Source organism: Leptinotarsa decemlineata, unplaced genomic scaffold (genome assembly GCF_025532065.1).
Source record: "Leptinotarsa decemlineata unplaced genomic scaffold, Ldec_3_MD MMD2_tig00000035_RagTag_RagTag, whole genome shotgun sequence".
NCBI classification, from domain to species: Eukaryota; Metazoa; Arthropoda; class Insecta; order Coleoptera; family Chrysomelidae; genus Leptinotarsa; species Leptinotarsa decemlineata.
The window spans coordinates 27,921,262-27,947,998 of NW_027412540.1; the positions used below are offsets into that span (position 1 = coordinate 27,921,262).

General features: G+C 35.3%; 1 protein-coding gene across 7 annotated transcripts in view; it reads right to left on the reverse strand.

The window, feature by feature from the left end:
• Positions 1 to 3,171: 3,171 nt before the first annotated feature.
• Positions 3,172 to 26,737, reverse strand: part of Abl (tyrosine-protein kinase Abl) — a 61,726-nt gene continuing 38,160 nt past the window's right edge. For 2 of the 7 annotated variants that reach the window (XM_023174561.2, XM_023174558.2), the window contains 8 exons: positions 23,548 to 24,272; positions 20,541 to 20,678; positions 20,364 to 20,490; positions 18,127 to 18,218; positions 14,888 to 15,117; positions 14,287 to 14,699; positions 11,598 to 12,076; positions 3,172 to 9,238 (listed from right to left, as the gene is read on the reverse strand). In XM_023174561.2, coding sequence (XP_023030329.2) covers positions 7,965 to 9,238; positions 11,598 to 12,076; positions 14,287 to 14,699; positions 14,888 to 15,117; positions 18,127 to 18,218; positions 20,364 to 20,490; positions 20,541 to 20,678; positions 23,548 to 24,272 — 3,478 coding nt within the window. In that variant the 3' untranslated portion in view covers positions 3,172 to 7,964. Of the gene's footprint in view, positions 9,239 to 11,597; positions 12,077 to 14,286; positions 14,700 to 14,887; positions 15,118 to 18,105; positions 18,219 to 20,363; positions 20,491 to 20,540; positions 20,679 to 23,547; positions 24,273 to 26,737 lie in introns of all 7 variants that reach the window. The other 5 variants (XM_023174560.2, XM_023174556.2, XR_002723926.2 and 2 more) reach the window with 4 other exon arrangements.

The following is a 26,737-nucleotide window of genomic DNA, read 5'->3' on the forward strand; positions in this document are numbered from 1 at the left end:
AAAAACATCTAGATGTAATGAAATCATGTGTGCTGAAATATAAACATGAAAACTGTGTTATTTTAATCTTCGTTTGCAGAATATTGATAAAGCTAAAGCTCCTTTCCTCAAAAGAAGTATTCCATGATCAAACTGAATAGAGGATATGTTCAGATTAGTTTTTTAAAACAATACAGCTTTTGGCTTTCTACTTCTTCATTATCAAACAAAAAAGTGAAGAAAAATTTCAAAAGAAGAAAGAAAATCACCATTATGATTATCACTATAATACCATTTATGAAGATATAGAAGAGACTGGAAGAAAAAATCCTTTGGAAACCACTACAATCACATAAACATTAAATTACATCAAAACAACTTTTTCCCGTTCGGTTTTTACTCCAAAAATTCGTTATGGAGTTGATAATAGATATCGTTCATATAGAAACGCCACACAGCATAACATATGAAAGAGTATTGATGTACAATTTCACTTACACGTAACTCTACTATGCTCAATGGTGTACTTAGAAGTTTCGGGACAAAACACGTATCTTATCACCTCATCAGCACCATTTTGGATAACATTACAAGTCAAGGCACTCATTGCTTTCATAACATTACGACTTTGTCACTGTAAGGAAAAAATCATGCTCTTATCATAACGTTGAGTATACACTAATCGAATGAATGTGTTTTTAAGAACAATAACAATATAAGACAATAATTAATTATAGAGAACATTTAATGGCCCTGATTATTCAAAATTGTGATGTCTTCAGAGTGTCAGGAGTCGAAACTTGTGTGAGCTGAGGATTAACGAGGTGTTGCCTTTTAACGTGCGATTTCCAGCACAGTTCCTACTTTAGAAAGTCTGGGAATTGCAAAATGTGGCATTAGAACTATGAACAGTTGTAAAAGTTCTATTCTAAACAGTCCATTGTTCACCATTATATAACGCGCTCTGTTAAAATTGGCCGGAACTTTCACGAGAAAATTTTCACCTGAAATCACTGAGATGTGTCTGAAAGTGTACCTTGTGAGATATATAGACCAGTTTAAGAGTTTCTCCTGAAGACGTCAACTTAGTTGGTATTGTCGAGAAAAGAATTGTAGTTCTGATGTTTGGCAACAGTGATTTTGTTTTGAACATTTCAAATGAATATACTAATAAATTCATACATGAATTATTCCCCCTGAAAATAACCTCGCTTGCAAAATTCAAATCCGCCCTTGAAGTCAACAATTATTAGGCAAACTTGAAGACAAGATTATAGAAATTGATGAGCCTGGAATAAGTTGTGGATATTGTAAAAAAAGCATATGTAAGTCAGACTAAAGTGAGCTATTGAAAAAATTATTTCGAAGAACAAGCAGCACATAATAATAACAATTGTTATTATCCTGTAATAACGTTGAGATTGGAACCTTTGGTGTGAAAGTTGAATAACTTTTTTCGAGATCAATTGCCCTAACAACAAAAAAGTGCTGAAAAAAAAGTGCAAAAATATCATTTTGGTGTTAGGGCAATTGATCTCGAAAAAAAGTTATTCAATTATCCTGTAAGACAATCAAAAAGGTACATTGTGTATGATTAGTCAGAAAAGAGCTTAAAAGTAAAAATAAGACAATTTACTAAGAGTAATACATTCATTGAATGTTTCATTTTATTATTCAATCTTTTCCTGAAGGGAATAATAGGTTTTCTCTAGTAGGAAAGACTTAAGTGTAACTTTGAAGCTGTGGATAGTACTGGTTTTTCAGTTCAAGTGGTAGATTAGGATTAAATAATCTGAGCCCTATTACATTGGGGGAATTGTAAGTCAGTGCATTTTTACAATATGGCATATGAAAGTCTGTCTTGCACCTGGTATCAATAGAATGAACATTTTCATTTCTTATGAAACAGTTACGGGTATCATATATAAAATCACATATTTCGAATATATACAGGCTTGGCAATGTTGGTATTTCAAAATTTAAAAAAATGCTTTTACAGCTTGTATTTCTTGAGACTCCTGCTAAACATCATATAATCTTTTTTTGAGCTACAAAAACATCTTTGCATAAAGAGGAAGCTCCCCAGAAAGTAATAACATACCAAAGATGCGATTCAACTTGAGCATGATACAGCATAATCAGCTGTTTCTGATCTCAAATATTACGAAGGTTTCTCAGAAGATAATTCATGGAGTATAATTTTGATATAACTGTTCCACAATGAGTTTTCCAGCTGAGAAATTCATCCAAGTGTACGTCTAAAAACTTTACCTTAGATCATCTTCAGTTCTCAAGTTGAAACTGGCTATTTCTTTTTGTCTAGCATGAAATCTTATCAAACGTGTTTTTTGATTATTCCAATGTAGGGAATTTTCCTTGAACCAGGTGTTTAATTTTTGCAGGATTAAATTACCTTTGGTTTGTAGATTTTGATCTATTTTATCTGATATAACCAGTGATGTGTCATCTGCATAAAATGAGCATATATAGAGATGGATTCCGTATTATTTACATATAATAAAAAAAAGTATAGGGCCCAACACTGATCCCTGTGGGACACCTACATTAATATCCACATAACTGGGTGTATATAACTTTCTCACATTATTATTATCATTGATAATACTGACATATTACTTCCGTGTTGAGACAAACGTTTTCAGCCAGTTGAGTGCATTTCCTTGTAAGCCAATATTATGGAGTTGTATGTAAAGACAACACAGTCGAATTTCTTACTGAGGTCACAGAAGACCCCGATAGGGCACTCGCCCCTGCTAATTGAATTCAAGACGTTAGAATATAAAGAATGAATCGCATCGGTTGATGACTTTGAATTCTGAAAACCATATTGGTTTTTGATATAATGTTGTTCTCATTCAAATAAACGTTCAGTCTGTTCGAATATGCATATTCAAAGATCTTGGATTGATTTCAGAGACCGGAAAAGTCTAGTCTTGCCCAACACATCTTTGGCGAATAGTCATTGCATAAATGAACATTGTTCACAATTTTTAAAACTCTTACACCACAGACTTTTGGATATATTCGAAAAGGTGGAAATAACACACTTCGAGAAGAATGTTCTAGTTCTCCCTTTCAATATTTGATATTGAAATATTTTGGTCAATTGGAAATAACAAACCTCAAACCAAGCTGGGTAACCAGAATATGGGGTGGAATAAAAACACCAAATACTTTAAATTAGCAAATTTATTTTTAAATAGATACAGTCTGTTATTTCCTAATTACGAAGCCTGTACAAAATGCAGCATAGATATAAATATAAGGTATATACAAAAAATATCAAAACAGCTACACAAGTACAAAAAATGCTAACTCTATTGACAGTGCAAGACTTGTGTCGTACACTCTCCAATCACAAAAAGAAAAAAGAGGTACTCTGACAGGAAGTACTTTAGAATTCAATTTTTATTGAGTATAACCACAAAATACGAATTTGATTTTCATACGTATAAACATGGCACAATTTTTACGCTTTTTTTCAAACTGAGCAGTATTTCAACTTGAAACTTAAGAAAAGTGTATTTTTCGAATTAGAATTGAACAGGAATCAGTTTTGGTTTGAATTTGAGAAAAAAAAAAAGGGATTTGTAGCAAGTCTCCGAAAAAAAGGGATTAGTTCAACAGGAATACAGAACGCCTGAAAACATTTCTACAAATAATCCACCTGCTCAAATTTGGCGGAGTATAAAACCTTTATTTCTACAACTACGAAGATGGTCGATATATTTTGAACAACCAAAAAATAACACTCATTGGCAGCTATATTCCCGAACAGTACTGTTTTTGCACAAATATTGAGTATATCGTTGTAATTAAATGTTTATAAACACACACTAATAAAGCATTTTTATATAAGAAATATCTGGTGTTTTCCAACAATTCATAAATTGTTCGTAATATAGTTGATTAATAGTCCCTAGGAGAACATGTTGTTTACAAATAACAAAAATTCTTTGAATAGAAACGATTTTTTTGATATTTAAATAAGAATAATTTAACCTTAAAATAAGATACGAAAAGGACAAAAACAATTATGTACATAAATAACAGAGATGAAGTGAAATCAATCAAGAAAACAATTACAATTCCGTACTTCAAATTTTAAAAATCTTTGGATTGTACAAAATTCTTATTTGATAATATCTCTACAGTATCAATTTTCGCTTAAATCTACTCATCATTCACACACATCCTCGAATCAAAACTTTATTACAAAAACAAGACTAGCATATTTTTTATGTACTAAACTGAACTTTTTCATTTCATAGCCTTTCAAGAAATTCTTGAAATTTCGACTATATATCTCCCACTAACTGATTCAGCTGTATACTTTGATTTGCTCCAAAGTCTTAACAAATTATCGAGAACAGGTCATAACTACGAGCGTTATAAACCAAAATAATCACTTTGAGCTTCCAAATGAAGCTCATAAAAGGAACCAGGCCCATTAAGAGCATTCAATTCACCATTTTTAATATTTCCTATCCCCACTTCCTAAAGATAAGACTATAGTTTTGAGGTTTGTCTGATGTGACGTTGTGGAAGTTGGTGTTCCAACATGTCTTGTTCTGAAAAAGCGGTTGATTATTCGATAGCACAAACTCAATTTTGAAGTAATATACGTCATGTGGACATTTTTTGATTTTTCGCTTGGCCTGATAGATAAAACTGGTAAAAGTTTGATGGCAGCAGTCGTGTTAAATATTCTCTGAATTTTATATGGAAAGAGTAGAAGAGCAACAGATGAAAAAACTGACAAAATGGTTTAGACTTTCACGGCTGAGGTTTTCAGTGTCATTGCTTTTCGAGTTTGAAAGCCGTGGATTTTTGGAATTTCTTCCTGACGTTTCGCTGGCGTGAGTAGCTAGCTTCTTCAGAGGTTTAACCATCATGACTTGCTGTCCGATGACTACCTTTTAGGCTTCTTAAAGCGTGTTTATGCCTTGTCAGGTAATCACTTGAATTTGTACCTGTATTTGTACCTGTTCTCGTACCTGCACTTGAACCTGGAACATTAACAATCTTGCTGCCTGACTTGTCCGTTTGGCCTAGTCTGCAGTTCCTTTTATACTCCTTTAGTCTTGTTCCTGTGGATAGTTTGGTTGATATTGAGAGGAGTCATCTCCAGTCTAACGGAACGGGCTCGGAGAATATGTGAACCAGAACATCTGGAGAGAGAACTGAAATACCTTGAAGTGACCTTGAGATAGAATGGATACAGTACCTCCGAGACCAGAAAAGCCATGAAACCAAAGGACACCATGGTTCAGAAAGCAAAAAAGCGTCAGATGGTTGCAGGCGCATATCTACCGTTGATCCCTAGGGTCACGAACAGAATTGGAAAACTATTGGATAAACACGACATCGAAACAGTCTTCAAACCCAAGAGGAAGATACAACAAAGCCTCAGATCGGCTAAAGACAAAAAAGACCCATTACCAGCAGCAGGGGTCTATCGCATACCTTGCACGTGAGGAAAGGTGTATATCGGAACCACCAAACGATCCATGGGAACAAGACTAAAGGAGCATAAAAGGAACTGCAGACTGGGCCAAACGGACAAGTCAGCTGTGGCAGAACACGCAGAACACAGAATTTTGTTTGAAAACACGGAACTAATTGCCCCCAACCAGGGATACCATAGCCGACTGGTACGGGAGACAATAGAGATCCATAAACACATGGAGAATTTTAACAGAAAAGAAGAAGCGGTGAACCTCAATCAAATATGGAACCCCATTTTAAGGAATTCGGGAATAACAAACAGGACAACAGGCAGCAAGATTGTTAATGTTCCAGGTTCAAGTGCGAAGCCTAAAAAGTAGTCATCGGACAGTAAGTCATGAAACGTCAGGAAGAAATTCCAAAAATCCACGGCTTTCAAACTCGAAAAGCAATGACACTGAAGATGAGAAACTGTTTGATAATAAATTGCTTTACAGAATTTCATTTAGGCTGAATGTCAAAAATATGTTGCGTATAAACTCTATGATTTTTAAAAGGTCAGAAAAATTTTTATGTGTTCATTATTACTCCCACGAACTTTGATTGTCCATCGTAACTGACTTCATATAAAGAGAGTGTGCGGGTAGGTAATTTTTTTAGGAAAGGATAGTCATCTGCAGGGTATACAAACTTCACCTGCCAAGTATCAGATATTTTTTATCTACTTTGAATAGGTGTGTTAGTGAAATAAATTGAATATGAAGGAAAAATTATTAATTTTTCCTATAAATGTTCCTGCCATTGAAAAAAATTAGTAATTCGCTCTTCATATTTCAAATATGAAACATTTTAAGAAATGTCAGGAATTAAACTATTAAATTATTATTGGATGTTCAATAAAACTAGGGATATCTTGGCAGGCCAAAGGAAGTCTTGACTTTGTCATACACAAAATAATTCAGAAATGTTTGATACGAAATTTATGCCAAAGTACGCAAACCCCCCTTCCTTACTTTTGTTCAATAACAATTACAAGATAAATGTGCTGATTAATGATATTTTACAAGGACGAAAGCATAAACAATGAATACAAAGCGCGTAGAAGCTCTTAAGTACGTTTTCAGTATATCCTGAAATTAATAGTACCTACTCTGACCATCAGAGAGCTATGGCAGTAAGTTGTCAATATTTGATGTGGTTACCAACAGAACTGGCTAGAGTCGCTGACAATCAGTCGGTCATTTAATTCAATTTTGACGAACATTCCGACTTCGATATGATCAGCCGACTAGTTGTCAGTGACTGCTACTCAATGGGAAATGTTCCTCCTGACGAAAATCAAGTAGTTTTCATAAAAGAGCTCTAAAACAACGCATTTTAAACTTATCATTTCAACCTTTTTCTTTAAAAAAATATTTGAATACTTAAAGAAGAGGAATGAAATAATGCATTCAACATTTGAAGGGATTCGTTTCTATTTCACCATTTGGCAACATCGGTTATTACTAATAAAAGACAATGAATCTGTTACCTGTTTGAGGCAAACAAATATGACATTTCAGAGGCGTGCTGTTCTGTTTACTTATGTTCCGAGTTCCGAGACATTCTGTGACATATGACATTTTGTGCACTTAACCTATCTTCCTCTATATAAATAAATAACAAAACAACTGTTGTTTATGTGGCTTGTGGAGGTGGTATTGAACTACAATTTATATTTTGCCTTAATTGTTGATTTATAAAGATAATTTTCCTTTCTTAAAGTAGAATATCTAGGCCTAGGCACATATAAAGTATTTCAACTTGATATAGGCGCTGTTGCCAATATATGAATTAGAAACAAATCCCTTTAAAAATTAAAACCTAACATTTGAAACATCAATTTGAATACTTTTCGAAGTGAATTTGAAAAACTCATGAATTAAACTCAACTTTATTTTGTTCAAACTTGCATTTGCTGTAATAACCCCAAAGTGAGGAACATTCCCCATTCTGTTGGTAACCACATTAAATACCGACATCGTACTGCCATCTGGTGGTACTTGTGAGCTTCTATGGGCTTTGTATTTTTTGGCATAACATTTTATAGAATCCGTAATTTCTTCCGTTAGGTATGGAGTGACAGGGGCGAGCTAAAAATGTTTTATTGGGTATCACAACATACCATGACATAACAAAAAGATCTTTTTCATTTCAAGTGCCTACTTTTTCTAGTCTCACTGCACTTTTCGATCCTCAATAATAGGAGAGAACATTCACATCATGAAAACATCTGTGAATCACCAACAACTACAGCCCGTGTCAATTTTGATTTCATAACGAATCTCCAATCGACAAAAATTGACAAGTCATAAACGAACCATACAAAATGAAAACGAACAAACTACCACCTCAACGTACACTCGAACCTTTCTAAATGCACGACTTACCCTAAAAGTAAATTATTACAGGAAATGGTCCTAACAGTCGAATACACATGTATCAGAAGATAAATTGGAAAATGTCAAGAGTCCAGCCTATCTAAAAACCACATTCACAACGTCCCTGATAGTATTATTGACCTCGTTAACGCATCGTGCGTTCTCGGTGGAATTCCTAGAGCCCGCAGACCTGAGTTGTCGGGCCTGGCTTTCCAACCTCGTCAGTAACTCTCTGAAGTGGAATTTCGTATGCGCCGGAACCACACTGTCGGCGTAATCCATGCAGGAACCGTGGAGCATACCTATTTTGTCAGATATCTGCAACCAAATTGCCGGTGAGGCAGCCCCGTTGGATTTGATGCTGTTCAATGTCGCCTCTAATGTCTGCGATATTTCTAAAATATTGTCTTTGCCACTTTTATCGCTCGGAGTCAACTTGGAATCCTCATCGGACGATTTGTTCTCTACACTGGTTGGTTTAGTCATTATGGGAGGTTTTGAGTTTGTGTTTGTAGCCATAGGAGTGGCGTAAATAGCAGAGCCGGCAGGTCGGCTCATTATCGGCTTCAGAGCTTTCACGGGAGGCTTCAGAGGTATGACGGGTTTTTCATCGGTTACAGGGGGCCAGCATTTCTTGTCGCCTTTAGCAGTTCGTTCTAATTTAACGGATTCATCAGAGGTTTCGACTGGCGAACCTTCCGTGACTTCCTCATTTCTGTTATTCTTGATTGACAACTTGGGACTTAGCTGGATATTTCCATAGCCATCCGAACTATCCTTCTGTTCCCACAACTTTTTCAAACTACTGATACTTCCCGTGCTCTTTCGCTTATCATCTCCCTCGTCAATTTTCAGGTTCCCACTGTCTGAACTTGCAGTACTTTCCCTCTTATTCACTTCCGTTTCGTTGTCTTCGTTTCTGTTATCGTCAGTTTTTTTATCACTTTCAACTTTCCGTAATCTTGACTTGAAATCAATTATCATAGAGGAGTCGTTTTCAGGTTTTTCTTTGGTAGTTGGCTTTTTCAGGTCGATTTTTTTGAGCTGGGAAACATACGTCACGCCATTATTTTCCGAGGGTTTCGTTGTAATGGTTCCTTGAGAGTTTTTTCTTACTACATTTTTATCAGAGTCTTTATCCAAATTGAGAGACTGCGACAGTTCAGTCACTAACTGAGCTACAGGATCATGGCTGATACCACTCACAGCCAAAAGGGGTTCTACAGGAGATTCTTTGAGATTTTTTTCCTTCAGGTTCTGACTCTCTTTTATTTCAGCTACTAGTTTGAGTTCCATTTCTTTCATCACAAGCTTGTTTTTGAACACTTTGGAGGTTTTATTGTCTTCTGATGCTTCTAGGGGTTCTGCATCTGTAATAAATTTTTCCATATTCAGTTTTGATATATCAAGAGACACCAGCTGTAAAAGGGACAAATTTTGAAACTATTCACACTGATTTAAAATCTGAAACGTTCATTGCAAATTTTTTGCTATTGCCTTCAGCGAAAGCCCCAAACACTCACCCCATTAAAAATCCTGGTTAACTGACAACAGAAATAAATTTTCATCAGCAAAATTGAGAAAAATTGCCAGAAAACAGATTTAAGAGACTCGTGTAAATGACAATAAAAGAGAGACTTAATAATTTTCAGGACAGGACCCATAAAGATTCCCATAATCGTTGACTAAACACCCACCCACAAAATTATCGGAATAACTAGTTATATCAAGCGTGAAAGAGGTGGATAAGGAATATTTGAAAGTTTCTAAGAAAATCTTGAATGAGTTGTCCAATTCATTCTAACAATTTTTTTTTGCTCCAAGTTTATTCAATGCCTTTGATAGAGCATTAAAGGGCACTGATTGGGGATTTGTAAACTGGTTCTTGAGAAGCAGTTTATCTGCTAGAGATACACTTTTACATAGCTACATATTGTTCAAAAATTAAGGTAGGTAAATTAAATTTTTTTCAAATATTTACTTACTCATCCACTTCTATTTTAAACTTTTCAGACTCTTGAAAATACACCTGACTCGAGATCTGGTATTTGGCCATCTTTTCTTGTGAAGGGATTTGTATGATATTTATTTTAAAATAATTTGAAAAATTATTATTATTTGTTAATATTGTATTGCTAGTTGCAATTCATTTTTTATAGGTTCAAATTGAATTTTAAATGTTAAACCATCTCTTAGATTTACTACAAGTGTTTTATACATATACGCGGTCAAATATGCTATCAATCTATCTATCTGAGTAAACAAAAGTCATACTTTAACAGTAAGAAAAATTTCCATCACTCCCTTAAAAGACTTATCAATCAATCAATTGTCATAAAGAACAAGGAATTCTTGTGGACAAAGTACTTATATAAATAAAACACTAAATGCTAGAAGGTACAATTTGTCAGTCAACATAGGTATAGTATGAAAATCCTTAACAATAAGAGAAAAAATAAGTAAATAAAATAAAAAAATAATTAGATTAAAAGCTATCCGCATAAAATTCTTCCAAAGTATAATACGGGCGACTACACAGAAAGAAGTAAACAGCCTTTTTGAAATTATCGAATGTGTTAATTTCTCTTAAAAAATCAGGTAAGTGACTGAACATCTTTATAAACCATTATAAATAATAGAGTCCTTCACTAAAGTAGAGTTCGGCTTGGGTAAGTTAATACTGTTTTGCTTGCGTGTAGGATAGCGATTAGGCGTATTGAATTTATTCAGATGTTTTTTGATCATACAAACTGTCTCCGCTATGAATATGGCAACAACAGTATGTAGTTTATGCAGTACAAAAAGTGGTTTGCATGGATCACGCGTCTTTGCTTTCGAAATGTATCTAACTGGTCTTTTTTGCGGATGCTTTTCATGATATTATTATTGCATACTCCCCAAAATGGGGAGCCGTATCTGAGATGGGATTCAATTACTGCATGTAGCAGAGTATCCCAATTCCTGCGAAATCATTTTTACAGCAAATCAGCCAGAGGCCAGTTTTTTATTTAAATTCATTGCATGCTCTACAAATTTCAAGTTATTTTCAATGAATACCCCTAGGAACTTAGTGCTGTTACGGCTCACTATGTAACCTTTATCCAGTTCGATGTTACCAAGATCACATCTGAAGTATGATATATTGGTTTTTGAAACGTTGAGAGCAAGTAGGTTTGAGTCACACCAACTTTTTATTTATTGCATATCGCAGTTTATTTTTCTTTCCAGGTCAATAGTATGTTTGTCATGCCATAGAATAGTGGTGTCATCTGCAAACTTTGTTAATTTACCAGAGATATCTATTCTCATCAAATCATTCATGTATAACATGGGGCCCAGAATAGACCCTTGTGTACACCACAGTCTACTATTACTTTATCAGAAACGGATGAAGTTTTAATTATTTGTGTGCGATTTTTTAGATAGGATTCTATCCAATTGTATACAACTCCTCTGAAGCCATTATGGTATAGTTTAGCCAGTAGTATTTGATGATCAACACAATCAAAAGCTTTGCTGAAGTCGCAGAACACGGCGGCTGCAGCCTCCCCGCAGTTGACGTTCATGTATTGTATTTCTTGGAGTCGATTGTCGCTTTCAGCTAACGTCGACGAACTTAATTCTCATGAGTAATGGCTACATTTCTCACTACTTGAATAATATACTATTTTCACATGTTTAAATTTGAAAATGTCATTTTCGAATAGCCAGAAAAAAGAACCGACTCACCATTTTCACACAAATTTGGCGGCGGTGGCATGGGTTCCAAAGGGGAACCGACCACAGGAACATCGGAATCAATACTCATAGGACTCTTGCCATCATGACTAGGACTAGTAAGACTCAGACTGGTTCGTTGTGGACTTTTCTCCTTCCCTTCCTCCTTTTGTTCTTTAGCGCTATTACAACTATCGGTACTCGGCTCTCGTTTCTTCAGACTGACTCCAAATCTTGAGCTGGCTTCCTTCACAGAAGGTTGCAAGGTACTGACATCAGTACCTTCTGTGTTTTCGGGTTCCCTTGTAATTTTCTTCGTGGTCAACGGAGAGATGGGTATTATCCTTTTCCTTAGTTCTTGAGATGACGTCATTATAGAAGTACTACAGTCCACTTGGTCTATTCCCGAACCGTCAAACTCCTCAGGGGGAGGTGGTAGATCCGTAGGAGGAGGCGGGAACTCCAAGTCGGCCAAGGTGGGTTGCACAGACCTGATGATGAAAAATTTTATAAAATTTTGGAAAATTAAATAATTACTACAGAGCGCTTGGTGAAGTTGAAGAAGGTACCTGCTTAGAATAGGCAATATTATATTATACTAGTACTATGTTGCTGTATCGCTGCTGTTCCAATGTTTTGACAGATTCAGAATCAACGAAATTAGGCGTGCGCAGCGTTATAAAACAGTGCTTTCAAAAAATTGTTCTACTGCGCCATCTAGTGGCGAGTTACAGAAAAATTGATAGCCTATAAACCTCTATGAAAAATTACTTATACACGATCGGTTGAGTGATGTAGAAGTTTATCACTTACCAACCAACCAACTAACAAGACAACAAGATACAAGGTCTGTTCAAGAAGTGAAATAAATTTTCATGGAATTGAGTAGTCACAAACACTTGAAATGTTGACAGTGGCATACACTGATTGTACTCTTGAGTCAGAAAAATAACAGACCTCGTGTTAACAACATCATATTGGTGAGAATAATTAAAAATTATATTGGACATTCCTAACTTCAATACTCTGGCTCATAGAAGATGATAATCAGATATTACACTAATTCAAAGAATATTACTGGAGGAAAATTAAAACTGTTTTTGTTTAATCTTCCTCTTTGAAGATGATCACTTGGTGATCGAAACACGTATTGAGGTGTTAAAAATAACGATTTGGTGTTGGGAAAAAACTCCAGTAATATTCATTACTACACCAAAGGTTCCAAACAGTGCATCATAAGTACTAATTCAAAGTACTATTTCATCATACCAACTATGGCCAGAATGAGTCTATAGATAGAATTTTGAGACTTGCAAACATTTACAATGTGGGTTTAGAACTTTTTGATTTTTCTTTGAAGTCATTTAAAATGACTGTGACAGGAGTGTAATTAATTGTCTTATTTTAGTCCGGTAAATTTAGACCTGAAAACAGTAATGAAATTATGAAAATTGCGACAGAGCTAAATTTTGGTGAATACCTTTACTTTACCATAAAAAATAAAAATTTGAAAGTCCCAATCTGTCCCATGAGCGCTTCAAAAGTTATTCAGGGTCAAAGGTCAACATTTCAGGTTTTTTGAGTTTTTCTCGAAAAGCGTAAGTTTTATCAACGTTTTATCAAAGTTGTAGATCTCAAAATTCTCTACAAAAATGGTCCTTATGATTTTTTCTGTATCACCGTTCCTGAGATATCGCAATTGTAAAAGTCACGTTCTATGTAATATGCACACAACTATCTTGTCTTGAAGTGCCAAATGCGGCTGTAGAAAAGTAGGGTTACAGTGTTCACCTGCGTGTACCGATTGCCAAGGTCACTCTTGTTTAAATAATGAGTTGAGTACAACAGAGGATGATTCATGTGATGCTGATGAAGAGACAACTGATACATCCATTATTTGAACAATTTATGAACATCCGGCAAGAAGAGGAAGAAGACAAAGAAGAAATTACAGAATACATGATTGTTGAAGTAAACTATGGCGAGTATGAATCAGATTAAAGTATCAAAAATAAGTCAAACTGACAATTACACTCCATAAACATTACCGACCCGAATAATCTTCATGCTGTTAAATAACGTGACTTTTACAGTTGCGATATCTCAGGAATGGTGAAACTTACAGAAAAAATCAAAAAGACCATTTTTGTAGAGAATTTTGAGAACTACAACTTTGGTCTGAGGTATTTTTTTGATAAAGCTCACGGTTTTGACCTTTGACCCAGAATAACTTTTGAAGCCCTCATTTTTTACGGTAAAATAAAGGTCTTCACCAAAATTTAGCTCTGTCGCAATTTTCGTTAATTCAATATTCTATAATGACCGGACTATTTTATGGATGTACCTTTTACTACGTGGGAGAAGATCATCATGAAAAATGAAAATTTCTATGACTTTCACCACTTTCATTTGTAACTAAAATTACTGCAGTTTCCTCATATAAGGACATTAATATATATAAGATTTGAAATGTCCTTATAGGTCAAAACTTCAGTAACTTTAGTTACAAATGAAAGTTGAAAAAACCAGAAATTTTCATTTCTCATTTTTTATAATTGGCTTATCTTTGCCATTCAAAAAAATATTTTTCCTCACATCTAGCTGATAATCATTAGTTATTGTTACAGTACAAACGTCCGAATTTGTTAGATATTTTGTAAAAATAGGCCCTGCCATAAATAAATTAATGATTATATCCTACCTCGAAGGGCTGCCTCCGCGAAATGAGTTATTCTGAGAAACTTTGAAACTTCTCAAACTACTCCTAACATCGGCGCTGTTATTCCTAGCCAAATTCCTGTTCCTAGAGAGTTTATTCGAAGTGGGAGAGCTGGGAGGATGAGTGGCATGGAAAGTCGTTACACCACTGGAAGAATTACTTCGAATCATCTGTGGCTGCGTTCGGATATTAGTTCGAGGAGAAAGAGATCTTGGCGTGATATCGGAATGCTCCAGTGCCGGATTTACAGCTTGTACAACGACTTCTTCGTTTGTCGTATTACTGTTTTGTCGAAGCGACTCTAAGTAAGCTCCTATTCTTGCACCCTTCGGTAAAGTGCCGTATCGACTGATGGCTTTTCGAACATTTTGAACTTCTAATGCAGCTACCTGGACCTGAAAAAAATTACGATTTAGATTATGCGTGAACTAAATCGGTTTATTCGTATGTTCTGTACATTTTGTTAAACTGGGAAGCTTAGTGAAAGGCGAGAGTTGTTATCGAACAAAAATTTGATCATACTCTTCTCTTTTCAGATATTGAAATGCTTAAAACACACACACTCACAAAAAAATCTACTTACCGTTGGCGATTCTTTTGTTTTGGTCTTTTTCCCCCTCTGTTCCAATCCTCTATTACCCATTATAGGTGCCCTCTTGAAGGACCCCATACTCGGAACGAAACTGCTGACTGTGGACACCTCTGGGTAGGAGTGGGCCCCCGAGTCATCAGTATCAGGCGTTTGGTCTTGGAGATCACTTTCGCTATCACATTTTGTACTTGCAGTGAGGTTCTGCAGTTCCCTTGTCAGTCCTTAAACACAATGATTGAACGATGAAATCACATCACACCTTTCTAATTCAAGAGATATTGTCAACAAAACGTAATTTTTATTTTTCTGTTTCAATTATTACATGCTTGGGGAGATTAACTAATTTTATTCTATTTCATAATGGTTGATTATTTTGCCAAAAAGATAACAATACATTCATATTCTCCAACTGTTAGTTTTACAAGCCTCTCCAGATTTTTTATGTTCTACAAATTTCACAAAATTGTAAACATTGTAAACAAGGACGGTAACATCTTATTTTAATTGATAATTATTGACATGCAAAGGCATCATCAATTTTTCTGATTATATAATTCTTATACAGTGTGTCAATTTTGAAACTTACAATGGGCTATATCTCATGAACTAAAGCTGATATCGAAAAATGCTTGAAACCGTTTCTAGGATAGTAAGGGGAAACTAAAGTGACATGAAAGAGAACTCACCCCCATCAACCCCCTAGGCCCCACCCACCAAAACACAAAAAGTTAAAATTGCAAACCCCTATTAGTGATACATCATTGAAAAGACTATAAAAAATGCTATCCAATGGTATAAATAATAAGTGTACAGGGTGAAGCAATAATTGTGAAACTTTGGCTTGAATGGAATATTCAATGAGGTTTTTATTGAACTACAAATTTATTAAAAATGTCAATTAAGTAAAAGTTCAAAGTGGGTTCCGTTGTTTTGTACAGTCTATTGTCGAAGCCTGCACGAACTTTAATATCAGCCGGCTCACTATGACTTTTTTATTTGTAATGCTACTTCCCGGACTATTATTTTAAAGGAGAAGTGTCCGTCGATACTTTTTCTGTTAAATAAAAACTTAATTTCCCGTTGTTGCAAAACAAGTTTTTGGGTTCTGTCAGAGTCAATAATTTTTGTTTTGTTTGAGACTTTTATCATTTGTACGATCTGTACTGTCATTGAGCTGAAGTTGTCACGATGGTTTACAGTATACTTGAGCGTGTGGATATAATTTTCATATTTGCCTCCCAGAACCAGTGTTATTTAAAAACAGCTCAAATATTTCATGAAAACCATCAGGACAAAAATGTAAGTCATGTGTACGTCCGCGATTTAGTTGAAAAGTTTAGAGAAACGGGATCAGTGCAAAATAAAAAAAGGAATACCCCAAGATTACTGAATGAAGCAACCCAAATTGATGCCCTTGGAAATTTTGCAATGGAGCCTACTGCATCAACACGTCAAGTATCTGCAGTGACAGGACTTTCACATGAGTCGGTTAGAAAGGTGTTGAAATTACATAAGTTTCACACGTACAAAACACAAATTCTTCAAGAACTAGGCGATGATGATTCAGACCAACGAATCGAGTTTTGTGAACTCATGACTGAAAGAATTCGCGTTGAACCGAGAATATTAAAAAATATTTGTTTCAGTGAGAAGGTCACACTCAATATCCTGAAAAACAGAATGTTTGGGCAGGAATATTAAGCGATGGCGATGCTATAATTGGTCCCTTGTTCATACCAGTCAATTTAAGAGGCGACATTCATCTCGATATGCTGGAAAACACCATCGAACCTTTAATTGTGCATGAATTAGAGAACCGAAGGGACGACCGAGGCAACCTAGCTGTAGACGAAGATTTGTTGCACTTCCAACAAGATGGAGCACCTCCTCACTATGCAGCTCCAGTTAGGCACTGGTTGGATACTAATTATCCGAACAAATGTATTGGAAGTAGAGGTCCCGTTAAGTGGCCACCGAGGTCACCAGACTTGGCGCCACCTGACTTTTTTCTGTGGGGTCACCTCAAGTCAGTTGTTTATAAAACTCAACCTGCGTCACTTGGGGAATTGCAAGAAAGAATTACGAAAGCATATCGCGGCTTTACCAGAACAAAATTTACCAAAGTTCGTGCAGAATTTGAAAATAGGCTGTATTATTGTTTACAAAACAACGGAACCCACTTTGAACATTTACTTAATTGACATTTTTAATTTGTAGTTCAACAAAAACCTCATTGAATATTCCATTCAATCCAAAGTTTCACAGTTATTGCTTCGCCCTGTACAATTATTATTTATACCATTGGGATAGCATTTTTTATAGTCTTTATCACAAGTAGGGGTTTGCAATTTAAGCTGTTTGTGTTTTGGTGGGTGGGGCCTAGGGGGTTGATGGGGGTGAGTTCTCTTTCATGTCACTTTAGTTTCCCCTTACTATCCTAGAAACGGTTTCAAGCATTTTTCAATATCAGCTTTCGTGCGTGAGATATAGCCCATTGTCAGTTTTAAAATTGACACACTGTGTATGCAACGAATAAATTACGATTGTATCTCAGTGAATAGTATTAATCTAAGAGCTGACTATAGAGAATAGTTTTTGGGAAAGAAAGTTTTTGACTTTGTAGAGAAGTGGAAGGCCAAAACCTTTCTTTCCCAAAAACTATTCTCTCCTAAAAATATGCCCCTGTCAATTCAAACAAGATTCCTATGGCTGGGATCAAATCAAATAAGCTATCATCGATGACATGAGTAGATTCATAAATGAATTGAGTGCTTCATCGTGTAATGTTTTCCTTCTTCAGAAACACATCATGTATTGTAAATTGTGAATCTGTAAATGAATAAGTACTGAATCTTGGGATAGTGAAACAAGCGTCGGGAGACAGAATTTTGTTCTGGTGTGGTAAAATAGTTTTTAATACATATAGAATAATGATACACCTTCATTCCAGCACTGAACACATATATCCAAGTTTTGAAAATAGAAACCACAAATGAAATTGTTCACAAGCCCCCTAAAATAATTCAAATCCCCAAAAAATAATATTGAAGTTGGATACATCTATGGAGAATTGATTAGTAGAAGAAAATGTGAGTAACGTGTTTATATGCAGCACCTGTTGCAACCCCTGTTAAAATATACAGTTAGTATTTCCAACCATGCTTCCACTTGAGAAATAGTCTCATGCCTGTATCTATTTGGAAAGGTACCTTTAAATATTTTTTTAATACCGTTTAAATCAGTCCCGTCTTCGGCAACGTTTTCTCCTTGGCCTTGGTCGTCGAAGGTACTATCTCGGAAAGAGCTGCAAGAAGACAGCAAGCTGCAACCAGAAGTCAATGAATTGTTAACACACAAAAGTTAATTTGTTAGTGGATCATAAAGAGAAGCTGAGGCTCTAATATAATTCTTAAAAATAATTCGTGTTGTCAACAATTATTATCAATTAAACAGCTCTAGAGAACTATAATTTTATTATAAATCTACACTTGGGACAACGAAAGAATACACATGGGTTGCGTTGTAATAATAATAATAATTTTATTACCCTGTTTCGGTACTTAATGTACGTATGGTAAGTCAGTAATTGTAATATATGTTATATACATATAAAGAATGAAAACAATAGTCATACTTGAATAAAAAATTAAAGAATAAATATAAAATATGAATAATACAAAAACATAAATAACGGCACCTAATATACAAATGTTACAATTTAAAAACAAGTACATATATTATTACATTGGGAATTATTCTCAGGAATTATCACTTCAATAGTCTTTCAAACTATGAAAACATTTCTTTATTGAGAATATTTTATAAGATTTTGACTTTGATTTTGGTTGTTTGGATCAGTAGTCACATCCTCTCGTTTTCAAAAGTTTGTTTAGTTATAATGAGTGATTTTTTTGCTGGTATATTTTTGGCAACACTGTTTTTGACAGATCACGCGTGAATCGTGTCTTTTGTCATTGTCAAACTTGTTCAGTTTGGTATTTAACTATGAATCGACTTACAAATGAACAACGCTTGCAAATTACTGAATTTTATTATCAAAATTCATGCTCGGTGAAGAAAGTGCATCGTGCACTTCTTCCAATTTATGGGCAGTTTCGTCGGCCTGAGGGAGCTATTCGGAAGCTTGCGACTAAATTTCGAAACCAGTTTACATTATTGGACATTAAACCACAAACACGCATACGTAGAGTTAGGACAGAAGAAAATATTGCGGCTGTATTCGCCAGTGTTCGTGATGCCGTGAAATGTCGATTCGCCGCTGTTCGCAGTAATTGGGCCTCTGTTACTCCACTACGTGGAAAATTTTGCGAAAGGATTTGTGTGTAAAACCTTATAAGATACAGCTGGTGCAAGAATTGAAGCCACACGACCTCCCAAAACGTCTAACATTTGGTGAATGGGCGATGGCAAAGTTGGAGGAAGATCCACATTTTTATTGAAAAATTGTGTTCAGCGACGAGGCTCATTCCTGGTTGAATGGATACGTTAACAAGCAAAATTGCCGCATCTGGAGTGAAGTCCAGCCACAAGCATTGCAAGAGCTACCGATGCATCCTGAAAAAGTCACTGTTTGGTGTGGATTATGGGTCAGTGGCTTCATCGGGCCGTACTTCTTCGTATGTGTGATGATTGACGACTTTTTGTTGCCCATAATGGAAGAATTGGACATGCCTGACGTGTGGTTTCAACAAAATGGTGCCACACGGCACGCGAAACAATGGCCCAATTAAGAGCCGCCTTCGGTGAACAGTTTATCTCACCCGTCAATTGGCCGCCTAGATCGTGTGATTTAACGCCTTTGGATTATTTCTTGTGGGGTCATGTTAAGGCTCATGTGTACAGGGATAAATCAGCAACGACTGACGCTCTGGAAGCCAATATTGAAGAATTTATACGTGGAATACCGGTCGATATGTTAGAGAGAGTGTGCCAAAATTGGACTTCGCGCTTGGACCACCTAAAGCAGGTCATTTGCATGAAATCATCTTCAAACATTAAATTATATTAATCGTTCTATTGATTCCAATAAAGATTTCATCGATTTTTTCAAACGTTTTTGTGTTGTTTTGAAAATCAAATCATATACCACTTAAAGAATCACCCGTTATCAGATGATAGGAATCACACGTTAAAAGGTAAGACCTCGTTAGTCCTTAGCTCGCACAAATTTCTCAACTTTTGAGAGTTGTTGTTCGTATGGAGGCGACAGCTGATTAACGGAAAAACAGATTTTAAAACAGATGATACATGTGTATTCTTTCATCGTCTTGAATGTAGATACAATTTCAATGATTTTTCACTTTACAAGAATTATATTCCAAAAATTAATAAAAATTATTTAGGTGAAACAGTGTCAGATGATTAATCAAAAGAAATTGTGTAAAAAATGTGTTTTTTAATAATAATTTAATACATTTCAATGTTATTCTAAAAATAATTTACATACCTTGTACGTTTTGGAGGTGCCGGAGCAGGCATTCCTTTCTTATTGGTAGATCTCCTCATCTGAACCATACTCGTTTTAGCCCCTCCTGTGAATGTCGACAATTTAGTGCAAGTGCTGTTCAGATTGTCTACAAAAAAAATATTTAAATTTCATATCAATTTATTTCACATTTCCAACCTGTAGAGGTCTGTTCTGATAAACCAACTAGGCCGTGAATATTCCCAGTGCTTCCAGAATGTGACTTTTTGAAAGCCATATGTGGAGTGCCCAGAGGAATCGGCGAAGATTCATTCCCTTGTAGCTGTTTCTCTACCTCTGCGAAAAAATTCAGAGGATGTACACTAAATATGTTTGATCGCCAGCTTTTAGAATCCTCAAAACCATAAAATGCATGCAAATATAGAATGTTATACAATTATTAAAGACTTGTTATTTCAAATTATCTTGCAAGAGACTTACAACAAATTAAACATTTCTAATGGAAAATCGAAGGGATTGATAAAAATAAAATTGCAGAACTTTTTTTAATACGATTTTTATGTTAAGAATATTAAAGCCCCCAAACTAAAGTTGAGGAATAAAAAGACATCTGGTCCATCTTACTCAGTAAAAGACTGTATTACATTTTAAATTCTACCATTTTATCAAAATGAAATTGTCTTTCGTCAGATATTTCTCATCAATTACTTGCTTGAACTTCGTCTATTGCAGAATATATCAAAGATTCTTTGGTATTATTTTCAATCTATGCAAATCAAATTATTAGGCATAAAGTTGATTCAATACAGGTATAAATTTTGTGTTTAGGAAAATATACATACAATAAATATAGTTTAAAAAACTAAAAAACACGCTTTTAAAGAACATCGAACTAAAAAGTTGAAAATATTTTTTTTTTCGTATGCTATAAAAGCGTGTTTTTTAGTCTTTTTAAACTATATTTATTTTATCTAAACCTTGGGATCAATCAACTGTATATTGTTTAGAAAAAGAAAACAAAAAAAAACCAAAATTGGTTCAAAAATTTCTGATGAGACGGATATCAATATTGGTGTTCCCCAGGGAAGTGTACTTGCCCCACTTTTATTTAATATATACCTAAATGATATTTATTATGATCCTGGGCTACATGAATTCAATCTGTTTGCATTAGTTTATACTTTGAATACAGAACTCAATGATGTCTGAAAATGTGTCTGAAATAAAGTATCTGGGAGTTATTGTAGACAACACTTTGAGTTTGAACAGTCATACCGAATACGTTATAAAAATATTTCAAAAAAATTATACTTTTTTTCTAGGATAGCAAATAATTTGAATATTAACTCCAGAATATTAACATATAATTGTATAATTAAACTTCATTTTGAGTACTGTCCAACTTTAATGCATTTAATAAACCAAAATAGGCTTTGCCAACTTCAAAAACTCCAAAATAGTGGCATGAGAATTATATTAAGATGCAGTCGTTATACTTCCATTGATCACATGTTAAATATACTACAATGGCTGTCGATTTCAAATCGGTTATTCTTTTTAACAATGGTTTTTATATTTAAAATGACCAAAAGTCTCCAACCAACATATTTTAATGAATTTTTAGTTTTCAATAATCAAATACATGAACGTGAAACAAGACCTTATAATAATTTTCATATGTATAGAACTCACACTGGTGGCGGAACGAAAAACTTATTCTACAAGGGACTACGATAATTTAACAATTTACCAAATGCCATTAAAGAGGAAAATACTGTAAGAGGGTTTAAAAGTAAATTATTGGAATACCTAGAGCGTTAGTTAGTTGGAAAAAATGTACATTATATGTATGTTACTATATCAATATTGGTTTTCAACATTGGGTCTAATAAATCGTATATTTTTTATTATTATCTTTTTATTTACTTTATTTTCATTATTGTTATTATCTATATACAGATTTGAATTTTATTAATATTTTTGGCACTGCGGAAATTTGAATTGTTAATTAGTTATTATGTCTTGTAAGATTAGGATGTATCCTATAATGAAGATTACACTACTATTCCGGAGAGGGAGCCTGAAAATCAGCTACCAAGGCCAAGGCAGCAGGCGTACAAAGGAATGTTACAAATAAGGCAGCAGGCCTTTTTTCAAATAAAGAAATAAATGTAAAGTGAGTTCGAATTATATCAAGTTTACGTACAGCGCCATCTGCCCGCGAATAGATCAAGCAATAATGTCCATATATCAAGTTTACGTACAGCGCCATCTGCCCGGGAATAGATCAAGCAATAATGTCCATATATCAAGTTTACGTACAGCGCCATCTGCCCGCGAATAGATCAAGCAATAATGTCCATATATCAAGTTTACGTACAGCGCCATCTGCCCGCGAATATATCAAGCAAGAATGTCCATATATCAAGTTTACGTACAGCGCCATCTGCCCGCGAATAGATCAAGCAATGACGTCCACATATCAAGTTTACGTACAGCGCCATCTGCCCGCGAATAGATCAAGCAATAATGTCCATATATCAAGTTTACGTACAGCGCCATCTGCCCGCGAATAGATCAAGCAATGACGTCCATATATCAAGTTTACGTACAGCGCCATCTGCCAGCGAATAGATCAAGCAATAATGGGCATATATCAAGTTTACGTACAGCGCCATCTGCCCGCGAATAGATCAAGCAATAATGGCCATATATCAAGTTTACGTACAGCGCCATCTGCCCGCGAATAGATCAAGCAATAATGTCCACATATCAAGTTTACGTACAGCGCCATCTGCCCGCGAATAGATCAAGCAATAATGTCGATATATCAAGGATATTATGTACAGCGCTATCTGCCTACGAATAGATCAAGCAATAATGTCCATATATCAAGTTTACGTACAGCGCCATCTGCCCGCGAATAGATCAAGCAATAATGTCGATAATTCCGTCAAATATAGATCCCGAGCTTGAGAGTTACAAACATACATACATTTAGGTGAAGCTAATAAAAACATGTTAAATAATAATAAAATAATTAATCAATTATTTAAAAAGGAAGTTGTCAAACACATCATTAACATAATCTTTGAGTTGATATTCTCATAAACAAAAATCAGATTGAGAAATTGAGTTGAAGTTTTGGAAACAAGAAAAATATTCTTTGAGACAGCGATCAGTTCACTTTGAAAAACACCCTTACCTTCTGTGATGCTAGATTCTTGAAACATATTTTCCAGAGCGTGGTGTATCTCCTTGAAAGTGGGTCTTTCATGTGAATGCCACTGCCAACACTGCCTCATCAGATCATAAATTTTTGGTGGACAACCAGGAGGGCACTCCATCCTGTATCCCTTTTCTAGCATGTGGTACACGTCAGTCAAATCGACTCCGGGATAAGGAGACATTCCGTAGGTCGCAATCTCCCACAGCAAAATTCCGAAAGCCCAAACATCAGACTTCGTAGAAAATTTGTTATACGCTAAACCTTCGGGTGCGGTCCACTTGATAGGAAATTTTGCACCAGCGTGAGCCGTGTAAGTGTCGTCCCGCATCAGCCTAGCGAGCCCAAAATCGGCCACTTTCACCAAGTGGTTCTCCCCTACTAAACAATTCCTTGCGGCTAAGTCACGATGAATGAAACACCTACTCTCTAAGTAGTTCATACCGCTAGCTATCTGCGTAGCGATATACATAAGTACCACGGCGTTTATCTGTTCCTTGTTCCCGTTTCTGAGATAATCTAACAGATTACCCTTGCTCATGAATTCGGTTATGATATAAAAGGGGGGTTCTCTCGTGCAGACGCCCATCAACTGTACGAGATTCGGATGTTTCATTTCTTTCATGATGGCAGCTTCTTCCAGAAAGTCTTTGAGAGCCATTGTGTCTTCTTTTAGGGTTTTCACAGCAACTGTCATATTATACCTGAAAATTGAAAATTATATGACATGCTTTGAACGTATGTAGATTTCATGCTGGTCAAAAGTTTTTAGAAATGGTTACTTAAAGTATTCCTATTTATATGGTGAAACGAAAGTGATTTTTCAAATTACCAACCCATATCTTTCATTTTACATCTAGCTATTTCCGCAATTTCCGAACAAGATATCTGTAAAGCAGTCAGATCCCTGAAACCCAAAACATCAACTGGAGTTGACGGTATTCCATCTTACTTTTACAAAGGTTATATGGAAAACTTAATAAGACCTCTGAACATAATCTTCAATAGCATTGTTGAAAGTAGTGTGTTTCCAAAACAACTCAAAATAGGACGTATAATTCCTATCCATAAATCTGGCAATTAAAATCTCATAACAAACTATAGGCCGATAATAATACTCCCCTCATTATCAAAAATCTTAGAGAGAGTCTTATATAACAGACTATATGCCCATGTTGAAGACACTATCTGCAGAGAACAGCACGGTCTTGTTAATAAAAAATCGACTGTAACAAATCTCATGGTGTTCAGCAATAACTTAGCACTCTCGATAAATACTGGAAAACAAGTTGATGTAATCTACACAGAGCTAGTGAAAGCATTCGACAAAGTGAAACATGGAGTTCTCATCGCCAAATTAATGAAATTCTCATTGAATCAATCAATGATAACATTAGTGAAGTCATACCTATCAGATAGAGATCAATTTGTTGCTTTCAATAGAAAAAGGTCGACACTATTCAGACCAACCTCTGGCGTTCCTCAGGGATCAATTCTAGGCCCACTTTTATTTATAATGTTCATTAACAATATAGGTGATCAATTTATGAATAATTAATTTGATAAGACAACGATAAAAATAAAATAAATACAACAATAAAAATTAATTGGCGCTCCGGGGCGACTTCATTGATTCCAGTGGCGCATTTGCTTTTTCAGCTGCAGGAAAACCCGGAAAAACCTGCAGCACCACAACATCTGAAGATCTTGATCCAACAATGTGATTATATAAGACATTCCAAATTCCTGCTCTATGCAGATTATCTCAAACTATACCAAACCATCAACGATGAAAAAGACAGTGAAAACCTTCAGAAAGACTTAGATTCTATCACTATCTTTTGTGACACAAACAACTTGATGCTGAATGAGGGTAAATGCAAAGTTATGTCTTTTTCACGGAAAAATGTTATTGCTCCAATGGCATCAAACTGGAAAAACTTGCTCAAATCAAAGATCTAGGAGTCATATTTAATAGTAACTTCAATTTCAGAAATCACATAGAATATATTGTACGTGATGTAAACAGAAAGCTTGGTTTTGTGTTAAGAAGCGCCAGGGATTTCAAATGGGAACTAGGAATTCTTCTACACAATGCCTTTGTCAGATCAAAGCTTGAATAGGCTTCAACAATCTGGAATCCGCAAAAAGCATTTCATTCAGAGATGATAGGAAAAATACAGAAGAAATTTCTTAGGTACACCTACGTCAAAAAGAATAAAGAGTCTCCCTCTATGACCTCCTATAGGACTCAACTAGAACATTTTGACATGCCAACCCTGTCAGATCGTTGAGGCTTGAATGAGGTACTATTTATATTCAACATATTCAATCAGATAATAAATGTACCTGAACTCCTCAGTGTGATCAATGTTCATGTTCCTAGTGCTAGTCTAAGAAATCGCAATAGGGTTTTCTATGTAGACACACGATCAGAGTCTCCACTCAATCGCTGCCTTAGGCAAGTGAATGATCTAGTCGTAAGTCACCAAAGTCTTGATTTTTTTTGCTGTGATGAATTAGAAATAAGACAGTAGTTTTTAAAAAAAATGTGCCATATATACCTGTTATTACTAACGTTTCTCTTGTACGTAATTCTAGGTGTTTATTTACTCTGTGTGTTTTAAAAATCATATATTTTATGTACCATGACATTGACTGTATACATGTAATCGGGTGTAAACCTGTTTGGAATGCAGTTTAAATAAAATCTATCTATCTATCTAAAATAATAGTACGGTTGGACTTGAAACGTATTGGAAAGGACAACAAGCTCGCAAAGTGGGTGTCCCACGATTTGAACTATCGTCAGAAAATGTCACGTTTTGCGAAATTGAAAAATCCTTTTTTGGATCGGATCGTACGTGTGAAATCAGAAGACGTTCAGCGCCGGGTGTGATTCACTATAAATTTTTGCAGCCGGGCCAAACCATCACAGTAGAGTACTATTGTGAGGCACTGGTCAACAGAAATAATCTGATCCTGCTCAATTCACAAATCACCGCCCGAAAATTAAACGAATTAGGCTTCAAAGTCATGCTTCACCCACCATACTCCCCAGACCTCTCGCCAACAGACTACCATCTCTCACTGGTAGAACCTTCACCAATTAGGACCTGGCAGAAAAGGCCCTCGTCAACTTCAAACAGTTGAAACAACCTAATAACTG